This window comes from Aquarana catesbeiana, linkage group LG04, assembly GCF_042186555.1.
Source record: "Aquarana catesbeiana isolate 2022-GZ linkage group LG04, ASM4218655v1, whole genome shotgun sequence".
Lineage (NCBI taxonomy): Eukaryota > Metazoa > Chordata > Amphibia > Anura > Ranidae > Aquarana > Aquarana catesbeiana.
Window position 1 is genome coordinate 150,207,112 of NC_133327.1, and position 16,221 is coordinate 150,223,332.

The following is a 16,221-nucleotide window of genomic DNA, read 5'->3' on the forward strand; positions in this document are numbered from 1 at the left end:
GAGATTAAACATAAAAAATGTCTGCACTATAAATGTGAAGCATTCTTGATGAACCTTTTTTATGATTCATAAGTTATCAGTTTTAACAGTTTTTTAAAATGTCACATAATAGAGAATATTTATTTTTATGTTTTACTCTCATGCTATTCCCAAACCTCCAGAGGCTGATCTATTAAAGGACCACCTTTATTTTACTAGCACTTCACTTTACATAGCCAATCACATTCATGTGAAATGAAGTGAAGATCTCTTGAATCTGCTTGCTCTTTCAGGTCTTTCATGTCAGGTCTTTTCAGGCGCACCTGCCACGCTGTCAAACATTAAGGGTGTGGCAAATTGTGCTAAGAGTGGGAAAACTTTACCCTACTCACTGTGTACAAGGTAACACCATCCTTATACCCCAAAAATATGCTTTATTTACTGTACTACAAGCATGAGTCTTAACAGACATGTACAGACCTCAGCACATCAAATTTGTAAAAGTATAAAACTCGACCATTACATATGTTTTTCTGCACACAGCCTACCTTAAAGGAGAACTTCATTAAATCAGCATCCATTGTACAATATAATATAAATAGTGCAGGCTTCAGGAGTATGCCATATACAGCCTAATGTATGCAATACCCTTTAGACAGAGCTCTACTAATGATAGCAAATCCCTGTGACAGCAAACAAGTATGAAACAAGTATCACACTGATGCTGAAGATGATCTCCTGATGGTGAGCAATCTCACATACTCTTTGCTAACTAAGCAGAAGGTAGCCACCAGTGCTCTGGGCCTCCCTCTCAAACCTGAGGTCTTCATGGTCTTCTGGCTCAGCAGTCCATCCTCTGATGGCCAATCCTGTAGACTGGATGGTAGTGGAAAAGCAGGCCCACTATCCCTATAACACAGTGGAAGGGTTAAAACATAACTTATGCTTACGGTGACTTTAAATAGTTCATTTGAGCTAAGCAGGTCCGAATGAACTATTTCCTAAAAAGGAGAAGTATGGCCAATGCTCTTTTGGCCATACTTCTCTTGTGGGATACAGGAGTGCACTTACTTCTGCACTCTTGTGATCCAGATATTCAGCAGACAGTGAGCCAATTTTCACTGTTGGCTGACATCACAGAGCCAGCCCAGACTCTGCAGGGATCCTGACAATAATGTCGGGTGCTGAAAGTCTGAGCCAGCCGATCCTGACCCTTCCACAGCCCGACGCTCAAGCGAGCTCTGGAGGGGTGGAGCACAGAATGCAAACAGAAAAATCAGTGCTACTACCCATACAACACTTACTTACAGCACTTACTTCTGCACTCTTGTGACCCAGATTCAGCAGACAGTGAGACAAATTTCACTGTTGGCTGATGTCACAGAGCCAGTCCAGACTCTGCAGGGATCCTGACAATAATGTCGGGTGCTGGGAGTCTGAGCCAGCCGATCCTGCCCCTTCCACAGCCCGGGACTCCAGCGAGCTCTGGAGGGGTATAGCACAGAATGCAAACAGAAAAATCAGTGCTACTACCCATACAACACACTGATGGAAGAGCTCCCGGGTGCTCGATCCACAGTCGCTGAATGGAGTAGAATAATGTAGGAAAGATGATCCGCACACTGGTTGTTGCTCTTAAAGAATCTTCATTTTATTGAAAAGCCACAGTGTACAAACGCAGATAAAATCAGTTGATACTTTTCAGCCTATAAGGCCTTAGTCAGATCACAGAATGGTGGCTGACAGTCACTGCTCTGTGCTCAGAGCGGACCTGAGAACTGAGTGATCAACGGTCTTTGATCTCTCAGTTCTTAGTTTCTTTTAATTAACTAATAGATGCACTCACTCTAACCGCTGTATAAACTGTATGAAGCATCGGCTACATGCAGTATACAGTGCTGTGTTTCAGAACAAAGTCTGCTCAGCCATTCACAAGAAGCCTTATATGTTATCAATGAATGCAAAGCTTCCTTTGATTAACTGAGGCGGAGACTACGACATTATCCGCCCACCTTAGTCGTTCAGAGAAAACGTTGTATTCCTGTGAATGGTTGAGGGGCACTCAACCCAACCTGATTTTGTTCCTGGAACAGAACAGGAAGTCCCCATCCTGCTGCTGGAACATGGCGCGGTATGCAGCTGATGCTACATACAGTTTATACATTGCCCCCAGCTGGCACATCTCTCCTGCCCACGGGTTCCATCAATAACCTCTACTTTCTCAGACGGCTCCCTGCACTTTTTTCTTGCCAGTTGGTGGGGCCAAATCAGACTGCTGATGCAGTGATTCCGAGTTCTCCTCTCCCCAGTACAGATTGCCTAGCAGGACTCCCTCTTGGGCACCCAGGGGAGAATTATGAAGTGGTGTGTAAGTGTGACAAAATTGCTTCAACAGTGGGAGAGGCTTAAAACCTAAGCCTACAGTATGTACAGAGTACAGGGCTCATTAGTGGGTAAGGCACAGAGTACAGGTGTCAGGAATATGTAATGTACAAAGTGTAGAGGTCAGGATTGCCTAACACAGAGTGCAGAGGTCAGATAATATGTAACGTGTAGAGCGCAGGGGTAAAGCACAAAATGCATGGTCATCTACTGGTCTTTAAAGGTTCAGCACTTGCAGACAGATAATTGTACTCCTTTAAAAGTGCCATTTGGCCTCCTGAATACCTTAAAACAGCTGACTAGCTGCACTTTGCTCCACTTTGGTCCCCCTTATCTACACCCCTGCAGGTGAACACAGACCAGTTAAAACATCTACCTTAACATATCAGTGTGTTATAGTTAACTCATTATGATACTGACATACTAATCTAAATGTATTTATTTTATTCTAAGGATTCCAAAGCATACTTCCATTTGTTAAGAGAGATTGCCCCCAAGAATGATGTTTTCATAGACTTTGCCGGGTTTAATGTAAGTTCACATGCTATGTTTCATAATGGACAGATACAGAAATGTAGGCAGCTGAAGTTTTATGCAAATTTTGAAAATACCCGTTGGCTGAGTTGTGCTCCATCTCTACCACTTTTTGAGCCTTTCTATTGTTCCGTGAAGCCAACCAGTTCAATAAAGGATTAATAATGAGGTTGGGCGGTAGAAGGGTATAAATCCAAGATTAACTCTTGCAATAACAATAACTTCAGATGCCCAAGACTTTTTTTCTAGCAATTATTTTAAAATATGTCTTTCACTGAAAGTAACCTTTTGCTTATGTATTTTTTTGTTTGTATTGTCCAGGTGTGTTTCAACTTTAACTCGCTGCATTTTAAGATTAACAATTTCAATTATTCTCAGAGATTACATCAGCAATGTAGCAGTCACATAAACAAGTTTTAAGTGAACCTCTGCAGCTTTGGGTATAAGTTCAGAACAGAGTAATCTTAGCTAATTTACCTATTGAACGAAATCTTTGCAGACTGTTTTCCCTGTAACCTCCCTGGCGGTATGGTTATGTCAGATTTTTGCATCTCAAAGCGGTACAATTGTTTTGCATAGAAATTTGGCCTTTTATATTGTAGGCCTGTAATTCTTAGCAATAACACACTTAAATCTGTCCAAACAAGAGTCTAGTAGATATCCCGGGTATGATAAAGTTTGAAACACAAAATCATTATTATGATATAATAAATAACTATAAATAATTATAAAAAATAATAATATAATAATAATAAAATTAATTTACCCACGATTCACTATCGCTCAATTCTGCAAGTGTTCTAATTTACTATCGCTGTTTTCTAGCTGGTCTAAAACCACTTTCGATGTATAGGGACACTTTTTGGTTGCTATGGAAAAGATTACAGTGTACTGTATGTGTTATGAATTTTCAGTTTTTTGAATTTGCCTCTAATGCCGCTAATGTTACTGAAATTTAACCCCGAGCCACACTCGGGAAAACCGCCAGGGAGGTTAAAGCGGTTGTATGCCCTGCTTTGTGATTTTTACGTTCAGGTTAGCCTATAATAAGGCTTACCTGTAGGTCAAATGACTATCTCCTAAACGTACACCGTTTGGGACATATTCAAATTTTCAATTTTTTTAATTTGCCTCCGGGCTCTGCCCCGTGCGTCGCGATGCTCGCAGGGAACAAAGCCCGGCACACAGGACATCGGGGTGGAGGACACAGCCCGCAGACACAGCAGGGGGACATCGCAGAATCCTGCAATTGGTGCAGTAACCTGCACCAAGATCCTGCAATGCAATCCCGAGTGTGGCTCGGGGTTACCGCTAATGTTACTGAAATTTAACCCCGAGCCACACTCGGGAAAACCGCCAGGGAGATTAAAGCGGTTGTATGCCCTGCTTTGTGATTTTTACGTTCAGGTAAGCCTATAATAAGGCTTACCTGTAGGTCAAATGACTATCTCCTAAACGTACACCGTTTGGGACATATTCAACTTGCATGCAGCCGCTGATGTCAACGGTGCATGTGCTCTGAAGGTCCGGCATATCATGCCGGAAAATCAGAGCTTCTTGCTGGAATCGAGGGCTCCCACGCGCATGGGAGTGACGTCATCGCGGCTCTGGCTACTCACAGTGCCGGAGCCGGCGAACCCGGAAGAAACGCTGAGGGAACATGTCAGCCCCCTAAGCAGTGAACGGGCGCCACTGTGGGAGCTTGAGATGCATACTAGCACATTATGCCATTATCTTGCAGGTTTTTTTTGGGGGGGGGTTTCCCCCAGGGTTTAATACGCTTTAATGTAAACACACAGCAGGTGTTTCTAAGCTGTTACAAACCAACTGAAACCTGACTTTAGAGTATTTGTTGTGACCTTTGAGGATCTTTGAGATTTAATTACATCAAAGTACCTTCATCTAGAGAGGTCAGGGATGGCTTGTTTAATGCTCTTTTGCTGTGTGTTAAGAATGGCACAGATGCACTTTACGTGAGAAAATTAGCTTACTGTAAAATAGCTTACACATTGTACCAGAAATAATAGTTACATTGTTTTCCTATAGATATTCTGCAATTGTCTGTCTGCTTTTTTGACAGGAACCTAATGATATAAAGCGAGCCAATTACATGTTGAACCAAGCAGACAAACTGGGCTGCCGCCAGTTTGTGACACCATCAGATGTGGCTTCAGGAAACCCTAAACTGAACTTAGCTTTTGTAGCAAATCTGTTCAACATGTACCCAGCTCTGCACAGCGCCAATGGGTATGACTTTAATCCAGTAGAAGGTAAGTTAAACATCAGGTATCATGAGTTCCCATAGACTGAACAAATCACTATGCTCTTCTTATTAGGACTCTATCTGTATAAGTAGAGTATTACTGTCTATTATCATGTAAAAATCAGTCTGTACCAAGTCTGAAAACACAGCCAAACTATTACTGTTGCTGGGATGCATTTTAGTGAATCTTAGACTAATCGTAATTTAATAGATTGAGGCTTATACACATTTTTTTAATTGACGTACTGATGCTGAACATTAGTATTGCCCTGAAGAACTGCAGAAGTGACGTATTCAGTTCACATTGATGAATGCTATCAGTGTTGATACTAATATAGCAAATTGTTTTTCTGTTTTTCCTTCTAAATTAGTATCTTATGGGATACAAATAATAGCTGAAGGTGTTAACTGACAGTATTTACTCTTGTCTCCTACCTTCTGGAGTGATATGCCCCTCTAGTGAGCATGTTCTATGCATCAGTTCAATACACTATTGTATATTAAGAATGTGTGCAGTGATTTGTATGTAAAGGTTAATGTAAGGGTTAATTCATTAAAGTACTATGAAGTATTAAGTAAGATTGGAGAAACGTATTAGCATTTTTTGAGAAATAAAGACTTTAAAGGTAACCTGTGCTTTGCCCATACAATGCAAAGGAATATGCTCACTTTAATTGCCCCATCCTGAGAAGCACCCTTTAGAACGACTTCATTCAGCTTTTGGAAGTATGAGAAACCATCCAGCCTAAGCTACGAGTCACCTAAATTGAAGCTTACAGAGGATTCAGAGAAATTGGGCTACTTCTGTTACATGGAGTGAGTCACATGCTCCGCCATACCTGGAAGTACCTTGCATTTTCCTTGCTCCCAGCAGTTCGACTGGAAAAAGCTTTGACAACGCAGGTTTGCTTTGAGCGATTAAATAACCATTTGATGTTTACAGAATTACAGTTTCACACCTATGCATTATTTATATAAAGAAATTGAATATTTGATTTGAAAAATTATTATGTGATTAAGTATTAAACATAGTAAAAAGAATTCTTGTTTAATGAATTAACATTATGGGGGCCTGTGTCCATGGGCTTTTGTTTCCAGCAGTTCTGCTCCTCTCCATATACATATTCGTGGGAATGCAAATGCAGCTTAAAACAAGTCAAAAGAAGGCCAGCTACACTTATGCCCTGTACACACGATCGGATATTGATCGGACATTTCCGACAACAAAATCCATGGATTTTTTCTGACAGATTTTGGCTCACCTGACCGTGTGTACAGGGCATAAGTAGTGAATTATTTTCAAAGCATGCTGAATTTTTAAATTGCCCATAGACTCTAGACCAAACCCTCTTGACACAGGGACTAATCATTATTTTATCAAAGTCTGCATTCATCAATTATTTGATTACCTGTACAGTGCCATTGGGTTATTCATTTGATTACTAATATAGTGCCGTTGGGTTATTCTTTTCTATGTATCACAGATACCACCCTTACTTATGTAGTAGGTACAGTATATGTTCATTCTTTTAAGCTTCAGAGTGACATTTCTATCAATGTGACTTTTGCATGCACCTAAAGTTTGCTTGTAGTGTGGTTCCTGTGCAGTATGAGGGAACCATATTTTACATAGAGTTAAAATATAATGGTTTTTGGTCAGGTTTACCTTGATTTTTTAGTTTATAAATAAGTAACAATAAATAAAGTTCATTCATTTTAACTGTATGTATGTAGAGTATATATATATATATATATATATATATATATATATATATATATATACAGGGCTTTTTTTTCTCAGACAATAGGTGCAGGAACTCCCCTTTTCCGAGTCATCCCTTTTCCCCGCCCCTACCCACCTCCGAGCACCGTCCCTTGGTTCCATCCCCTACCCACCTTCCAGTACCACCCCTTTTAGACAATACAGAACCAAGTATCATTTTGTGGTGCTAAGTAATTTGTATGGAATTTGGTAATGGTATCAAGAAAAGCAGTACAATAGATCCCCTTCAGCCAGCAACAATAGATCCCCCTAACAACAATGTACTACCCACAACAAAATCCCCCCCCCCAGCAACATTAGACTCCCAGCAGCATCAACAGATCTCCATCCACACAGCCAGCATTAATAGACTCTCTGGCAGCCATTAACAATAGACCCCTCCCCCAGCAGTAGATCTCCTTCAGCAACAACTGACCCCCCAGCAACTTAAGACCCACCCGTAGCAACAATAGGTCTCCCACCAGCAACAATAGACCCCCCTGCAAAAATAGATCCCCTCCAGCTAGAATAGATCCCCCAGCAGTGAGCATCAATACCCTGCAGCACACCCCAGCACCCCTTGCCATTACATACAGTCAGTCCAGGAGGTGCCGGAACTGCGTTCCCCCGCGTTCCCGCTGAAAAAAAGCCTTGTATATATATATTTATACACACACACATAAATATATAAAGGCTCAGCAGTGCTTGCTTGTGTTATTGAAGATTGTGTAAAACTTACTAAGCCAGATAGTCTTGTCTGTACTAGAAAAGGTAGAAGTCTTGTCACTGCTAGAAAAGGGGAGAGAGCAGATACAATCTGTATAACTTGATCCCCCTGCTATTTAGATCTCTTCTCATTATAGCTATAAATTAAACTGTAGGAAGTTTCTCCTTTTGCTTGGAGTTTGCCACTAGCTCCAAGTTGTAAATGTAAATAGGCACTACTTCAAATCTACCTAATTATAAAAACATTTTTTTTTTAATAAGCTTTTTGTTCTTAAATCAATATAATTAAAATATACACTGAAAACACTATACACTCCATGCATAGTTAAAGTAATTCATGAATCACCCCCTCTCACTTTCTGCACATTACTCTTGGCCAATGAGGCAGTGAAGGGCCATTGGGGGCATGTAGTAGTCAGAAGGGGCCGGTAACCTCTCGGCACAGCGATAAGAGAATACAAGGTCAAGGGTGTTGCCATTAGAGTGAGAACAAGTGTTTGTCCATTGTGTTAGGTCAAAAGATGAGATTAGGTTGAGAAGTTGAGAGATAGCCAAGATGTTAGTATTAACAGGGATGTTCAGGTGACCAAGAATGATAGTTAGAATTTTAAGGGAGAGAAAGTAAGGAAGACAGACAGAGAAGTTATCAGTGAAGAGTGGCATCAGTCCATGAGGCCGATGAATTGTAACTTTTGTAGTAAGTAACATATTGAGAATCTGTATCTGGGCACAACATTTGTGAACACAGTCAAGACCTGCACAGATAGCAAAATTCATATGACTGTGTCATCTCTGAGCCATCATCTCTATTAAGGAAGTAGATGGTGACCCTGGATAGTGCCTAAACAAACATGGTTCTGTCCTTCAAGAAAGAAGAACTGATAAAGAAATTGGAGGAGGCAGAAATTAAATTACCCTAGAACATTATTTTGATTACCTTGAACAATTTCATTTCATTTCTGAACAAAAATAAAAAAATAAAACATTTGATGTACTGATAAATGAGTTTATTGTTGTGCTGCTAAAAACCTATATAATGACTTGCATGCTTTTCTCTTTCCATAAGATGGTGCATGCCATGTATTACATAGCAAGCATACATGTATACCTAAAGTGTGCCTGTGTCTGGACTATGGACATTATACTATTAACATATTATACAAATTATACATTAGTACTGATTAATATATCCCTAACATTCAGTAAAAGAGACTTAAAACAAGTATGCGCAAGCCTCTCCTGCTGCCTTCAAATTAGTTATTTATTCTCAAAGATCTTCAAAGATCACAACACGACTCTGAAGTCAAGTTTCAGTTGTTTTCTAACAGCTGGAAACTATAATCAGAAAATTGAGTCCTGCTAGATCATTTCAGACTGGCCCCTTTTGCAGGTATAGCTATGTAAAACATTACAAAGTAGTGCCTATTCTGTTTAATATATAGTAATACACTGTCTCACCCTGCTCTGCACATGCTCAATTTCTCTCCCATTTTAGGCATTTTTAGGCACTGCCGAGTTTGTAGAGGCCGATCTGCTGACAGCCTTAAAGCGGAAATAAAGCCTCCTGTCCTTTACAGCCAAGGAAGCTGCTTCTGTTTAATCTGCAACTGTCATGGTGCTGCACATGTGATCAGTTATGACACCAGCCATTTGATGGTTTGACAGTTTGGTTGAGAGCACAAGCAAATGAGATCTAGTAATCATTAGTAATGAGTTAGTAATCCTAGCATTCCAGGAACGTAACTGTTTTTTGAAACTGTTAAATTGATGGGTTTAGTTTGACTTTATGATTTATTGCTGTTCAGGGGCTTTGGGCTTCAGCAAAATGACAACCTCCTGCAAGAAGAAACAGGAGTAATGCTGGAAGCAATTTACAGCACAAACTAATTTTGATAACCTAATTACTAATGTGATATGTATGTTCCTTGCTAAAGAACATTATTTTTTATCAAGTTGCAATGGGTCAAGTTCCACTTTAAGCTAGCTTTACAACACTAGAATTTTGTTTGAAAACATTCATTCAATTTTTTAATGGCCAGTAGGGTTGAAATGATGCTCGATTTTTTTGACCGTAATGATAGAAAGTTTTTCTTGAAAGAACAAAATTCTAACTGCGAAATGTGGTTTTTATTCAGGAAAAATCGAAAATATTGAAATGAACAAAACCTGTTTAATATGTATGTGATTCCATTCAAGTAGAAGGTCAGGACAAAATTTCAACAGCTTTTGTACAAAATGAGTTCAAGACCATTCGAACAAAAATCTAACCATGTATGGCCAGCTTTAGAAACAATATATTATTTTTGTTTGCGAACAGAGCATTAAATTAGATACATCCACATTGTGGCACTATCCCAAAGAGCAATATACCAAAAAGAAAAGAAAGAACAGAGGGGAAAGCTGCACCTCAGAAAGGGAAAACAGCAGACCCCCTCTACTCACCGAGGAAGGGAGGGACTTTAGGTATGCCAAACAATGGGAAAAGAAACAAAAAATTGAACTGCAAAAAAGTCTATATTTATAAAACTCTGTTAAAAAGAAGCACCATCTCTTTTTAAGGTAAGAAACCTTCTCTGCTGCATGTGTTTCCCCAGTCCCCCTTAACCGCTTGCCGACCGCCGCATACAGATATACGTCCGCAAATTTGCCACCTATTGTGCACACTCGCCGCGGGTCCCGGGAACTCGATGTTCGCCAGCGGCCCACGATTGCGGTGTGGAGAGGTAGAACGGGGAGATGCCTATGTAAATAAGGCATTTCCCCGTTCTGCCTAGTAACAAGACAGAGATCTACTGCTCCCTGTCATCGGGAGCAGTGATCACTGTCATGTCCTAGGTAGCCCCCCCCCGCAGTTAGAATCAATCCCTAGGATGCACTTAACCTCTTCATCTCCCCCTAGTGTTTAACCCCTTCCCTGCCAGTGTCATTTACACAGTAATCATTTTTATAGCACTGATTGCTGTATAAATAACAATGGTCCCAAAATAGTGTCAAAAGTGTCTGATGTATCCGCCATAATGTCGCAGTCACGATAAAAATCGCAGATCGCCACCATTACTAATAAAAAAAAAAATTAATAATAAAAATGCCATAAAACTATCACCTATTTTGTAGACGCTATAACTTTTGCGCAAACCAATCAATATATGCTTATTGCAATTTTTTTTTTTACCAAAAATATGTAGAAGAATACATATCGGCCTAAATTGAGGAAAAAAATTGTTTTTTTTATATATTTTTGAGAGATATTTGTTAAAGCAAAAAGTAAAAAATATTGCTTTTTTTCATAATTTTCGCTCTTTTTTTGTTTATAACGCAAAAAATAAAAACCGCAGAGGTGATCAAATACCACCAAAAGAAAGCTCTATTTATAGGAAAAAAAGGACATCAATTTTGTTTGGGTACAACGTCGCACGACCGCACAATTGTCAGCTAAAGCGTCGCAGTGCCGAATCGCAAAAAATGCTCTGGTCAGGAAGGGGGTAAAATTTTTCGGGGCTGAAGTGGTTAAACTTACTCGAGCCCGATCCTGATCCAGCGGTGTGCATGACAACCGCGGCTCTCCTGGCTCTATGCCACTTCACTGCACAGATTGATAGCACTGAAGGTTTAATGTCACTTTAAGGTTAAAAATGCCTAGAATTTATTACTAGTTTAAATTCTCCATAATGGCTATAGATGCAGAGGTGAATGAGGGCTTGTTAAAATGCCTTAATTGCCTGTTTAGAATATGTACTTGATTTAGTGTGCGGGATCTGGGCACAGGTTCACTTTAGGAACAGTTTACCATGGCACTAAGATCTGAGTGCGGTATGATCTTGGCACAGGCTCTGTGTTATCTCAGCATACAAGAGATCCTAGCTTGGTTTTAGTGTTAAGGGAGGGATAATATTAGAGTTATATATATTGTATAGTGTTAGGTTTCATGGGGTAAGGGTCATGATGAGGCAGTTGGAGGGTAGTTATTAGTGCAGGATTAGAGATGGGAATTATTCTTTATGCACCAAGCATTGAGAGCCTCATGCCAAGATTATTTAGCACAAGGAAACTGTACCGAAGCCCTTGCTATGCTTTAAAAATTTATGGATACATTTGTGCACTAAGTTATCAATTTTCACCCATCTTCTTCATGACCTCACTTCTAATTACAGCATTTTATTTGAATTTAAACTTCTATTTTAAATGAATAATAATGCAAATAAACAAAATCAACAATGCATACATCAGTGGTCAAAAAGTTATGGGACGTGGAAAAAGTCATGAGACTTAATTCATTTTGGATAAGAGGCAAGATGAAGGTGATGCACATAGCAATATGCTAGATATTTGCTCTCCTATTCTAAAAGGTGACAGGTGGAACCTGGTTGGTGGCTTTGGAAAGCAGAGACAGTACATATCTTACAGTTTTGATCAGGCAATTTCTTAGTCACAAGTTACAAAGCATAAATATTTAACACAGACACCCTTGCAAATCAGGAACAGTTGGCAAGTATGATTGTACTAAAACAGCCTGCACTGGTGGGTTGCATAATTAATGTAGCCATTCACACAGAACTCAGTTAAAATGCTGAAAGTATGCAAGGACTCATTAGTTATTCCTCCTAATATTGGTTCATGGACCAGATACAGTTAAAAAGAGCAACACTTATTTTGCATGAGCATGGCAAATTATTGTGTTTATTAGGACCTCTGAGTCATATTCTAAAAATATCACACTTCGTCCAATAAATCTCTGGCAGAGTCAGTACAGATCTAAATAATCCCAATGTTTACATCCTTTAACTAGCCTAAAAAGCCATAGAGAATTATGCCTCATGTTTTAGGCGTCATTCACATTAACTGATTTGGAATCACACAGAATCGCGATGGTCCTGCCCACGATTCCAAATTGCGGCAAAATGCACAATGCGCTTTTGGGTGCCATTACCCTTAATGACATCCCAGATGAGGTGCAATTCTGCCACGATTGTTGCGTGGCAGAATCATGTGTCAATTGGGGCAAAACATGCATTTTAAAATCTCATTTAAAATTAGCGATTTCGGAACTGCAAGCGGGAGCGCTTGTTCCTGTAACGGGGTATCTGAACAGGGCCCTTTTTTAGAAGCATACAATTTTTTGGATCGTATTTCTAATTAGCTCAGTACAAATGTGTATTCTATATATAAAAACCATTAAAATGGTTATAAAGGTAGAGGATTTTTACCTTAATGCATTCTCTGCATTAAAGCGGAGTTCCACCCAAAAATGGAACTTCGCTTTAAGGAAGATAACCCCCTGACATGCCACATTTGGCATGTAATTTTTTTCTTTTGGGGGGGGGCGGAAACCCTCTTTTTAGAGGGTTCCAGCTCCCACTTCCTCCCGGGGCACCACAGCGCTGCGGCGCTCTCCCCCTCCCTCTCGGCAATCATCTGGGACACGTCACAGGTCCAAGATAATTGCCCGGCCAGTCACAGCATTGCTTGCACATGCGCAGTGCGTGCCTGGCTGTGAAGCCACAGCCGGGCGCCCACAGTGACAATGCCGGCGCCGGAGAGAGGAGGGGAGAGGAGTGGGGCTTCGTACGCCCGCATTGCTGGACCCTGGACAGGTAAGTGACTTTATTAAAAGTCAGCAGCTGCAGTATTTGTAGCTGCTGACTTTTAATTTTTTTGTTTTAGTCGGAACTCCGCTTTAAGGTAAAAAAAAATCTGTGCACAGGATCCCCCTCCTCCAAATAGGTCAGTTTAGGACATATGACCCAGTCACAGCTTTCTAATCCATTCTCTCTCTGGATAGGATTCTCCTTCTGTGCAGAGTCCAAAGAAGACTGACAGTGATGCGTTGTCACCACTGACAGGGCTTCCATCTTCACCCAGTTTTCCTCCTGGGCTCGCAGGCTGCGGCTGCTTGAATAGGCAAGCCACAATGACGTCACTCCCATGCATGCGCGTAGGAGTCACTGTTTACAGCACAGGGCTCTGAAGGAATGGTATTAGTATGCCATTTCTTCAGAGCGCATGCACCGGTGACATCACCAGCAGCTACACAAGTAAATATCTCCTCAATGGTGCAAGTTTAGGAGATATTTACAGTACCTACAGGTAAGCCTTATTATAGGCTTACCTGTAGGTAAAACATAAAAACAAACCCATTTTACTACCACTTTAGTACCTTCCCCCAGCTCACACCACTGAACCAGGCAGCTCCAGAGACTGCTGAGGATAAATATTCATAACTCAGTTATTCATTTTTCTGACTCAGACTACTGGAGCCTACCCAACAGTAAATGGCAGAAGCAATTAGTATCTTGAGCTAAGGGACTACTCCAGCACATAGAACAATAAATCAAAAGCTCAAGGTTGGCTACACCCTAGATGTATCAAATCTCTTTGAACATGAGCACACAACACCTACATGGCATGGGAAGCAGATACATTTATATATACCTACAACTAACGTGCATTAAAATGTAGATAAATAGGTTCCTTGAGAATTACATAATTAATAAGTTATGTATGAGTTGTACACGATTATTGTATTATGTTTGGAATAATAATATGCAATAATATCAATGTAACATTTGCGCATCAAGAATAATATTGAGCTGCAAGCACACTTAGGCGGCATTCACACCTGAGCGCATCAAAATCGCATGTTTTTACCTTGTTTTTTGCCGTGTTTTTGTATAGGTCACCAATGTAAAAAGCAGAAAAACGCCTGTAATCTGCCCCAAAGAAGCTCATGTTCTTTTTTGAGCTTAAGGCGTTTTTCAGGCATTTTGCTTCAGGTGACAAAACGCTCAGATGTGCACAGGTGCTATTGAAATGAATGGGATTTTGCCTGTTGGGTGTTTTTTCAGGCGTTTTTTCGAGTGTTTTATGAGCTGAAAAAGTTTAGGTGTGAATGCAGCCTTAATGTATGTGATGAATGATGTACACTACTGTGCAAACATTTTAGGCAGGTATGAAGAAATGTTATTAAGAATGCTTTGAAAAAAAAAAAAAAAAAATATATATATATATATATATATATATATATATATATATATATATATATATATATATATATATATATACAGTATTTTAAAAGTTTATTTTTTATCAATCTACAAAATTACAAAGTGAGCAAACAGAAGTCATATCAATATTTGGTGTGACTACCCTTCAAATCAGCATCAATTCTTATACTTGCATACTTTGTACACTTGCACAAAGTCAAGGATTTTGGAGGATTAGAGTCAGGTGTATGATTAACCAATTATACCAAGCAGGTATTAATGATCATCAACTTCATATGTAGGTTGAAACATAGTCATTAAAGTGTTATTAAACCCAGGACCCTACATTCATATTCACTATATCCGGTCTCCAACAGTACATACAACATGGAAATGCAATTATTTTAGTAAATATAAATGTCTAAATACCTTTTCTCATCAAGCCGAGCATTGGTTAAAGCTTGTAGGAGGAGATTTCATTCTCTCATGACTGTTCTATGAGGCTGAATGACTCCTGATATTTGTTCTGCAAGTCAGGGGAGCTCTTACTAGCATCTATGAAAGTCTTTTAAGTTGTAATCAGTACAAAAGAGGATGTGAGCCAGACACATTATTAGAATTAATCCTCATAGTAGCGCCATACCATTCAAATACATGTCAGACCACACCATAACCCCTGTAAGAGGGAGGACCACATCTTAAAAAGGAGAGGGGGGCCTCACCAACCACAGGGAAAGGAACTTGGAATATGCCAATAAATGAGGAAAGACAAAAACATAAATTATATAAAATCATTGTTTTATTAATAAATCACATTAAAAGATAAAGCACATTTCAGATAAAACCATATCATATAAAACCGATAAGGTGTTGGACAGTCAATATTGAATGTTATAAGTGTGTGGAATCAACACGTTTCGCTATAATAGCTTTTTCCCGGATTCATGCTTAATGATGGACACCACATAGTTCAGACTGTTACAGTCTTTCAGAGAGACCTGAACAGTACTAAGATAGAGCCCACCCATAAAGCGATGTGTGGTCATAGAGGTTAGACTTAAAGCTTTCAAAATATCGGATAAAGGTAGTATAAATATGACAAAAATATAAATCTTTTCAGCCACAATCAAAGAGACAAACTCTAAAAGATGAGTATCTCCATGGTATGAGGTGACTCCACACCTTATACTCAGTTCTCAATGCATCCAACAGCACCGCCATCTGTCTCACCAAACGTTCTGTTTGGTGAGACAGATGGCGGTGCTGGTGGATGCTGGTGGATGTTTGAATACGCGGAGACCCTCTTAGGGGTCCCTGGGGACTGTTGCTAGGGAAGATAAAACTGCTGAAATACACATTCTTCTGATCAGTTGGTAAGGAGTTGCTGTACAGCAAGGAAAAATGCAACATCCCAAGAAAGGGATGCAAGCCTGAAACAAAACTGGGTTAGGTTCACCCTCTGACAATGGTACCAAAACCATTTTGGAGAATCTATATAAGTATATACACCGAAATCATTTATTTATTCACCAGTTATTGTACTGGAAAATACCTACATTTATTTATAAGTATCGGTAATTGTATGTTATAGTTTA

At 39.7% G+C, this 16,221-nt stretch overlaps 1 protein-coding gene across 2 annotated transcripts in view; it reads left to right on the forward strand.

Annotated features, from left to right (window-relative positions):
• PLS1 (plastin 1) overlaps nucleotides 1–16,221 on the forward strand; it is a 227,386-nt gene that overhangs the window by 182,874 nt on the left and 28,291 nt on the right. For both annotated transcript variants that reach the window (XM_073625875.1, XM_073625874.1), the window contains exons 9-10: nucleotides 2,815–2,892; nucleotides 4,976–5,165. In XM_073625875.1, the coding sequence (XP_073481976.1) occupies nucleotides 2,815–2,892; nucleotides 4,976–5,165 (268 nt within the window). The remainder of the gene's footprint in view (nucleotides 1–2,814; nucleotides 2,893–4,975; nucleotides 5,166–16,221) is intronic.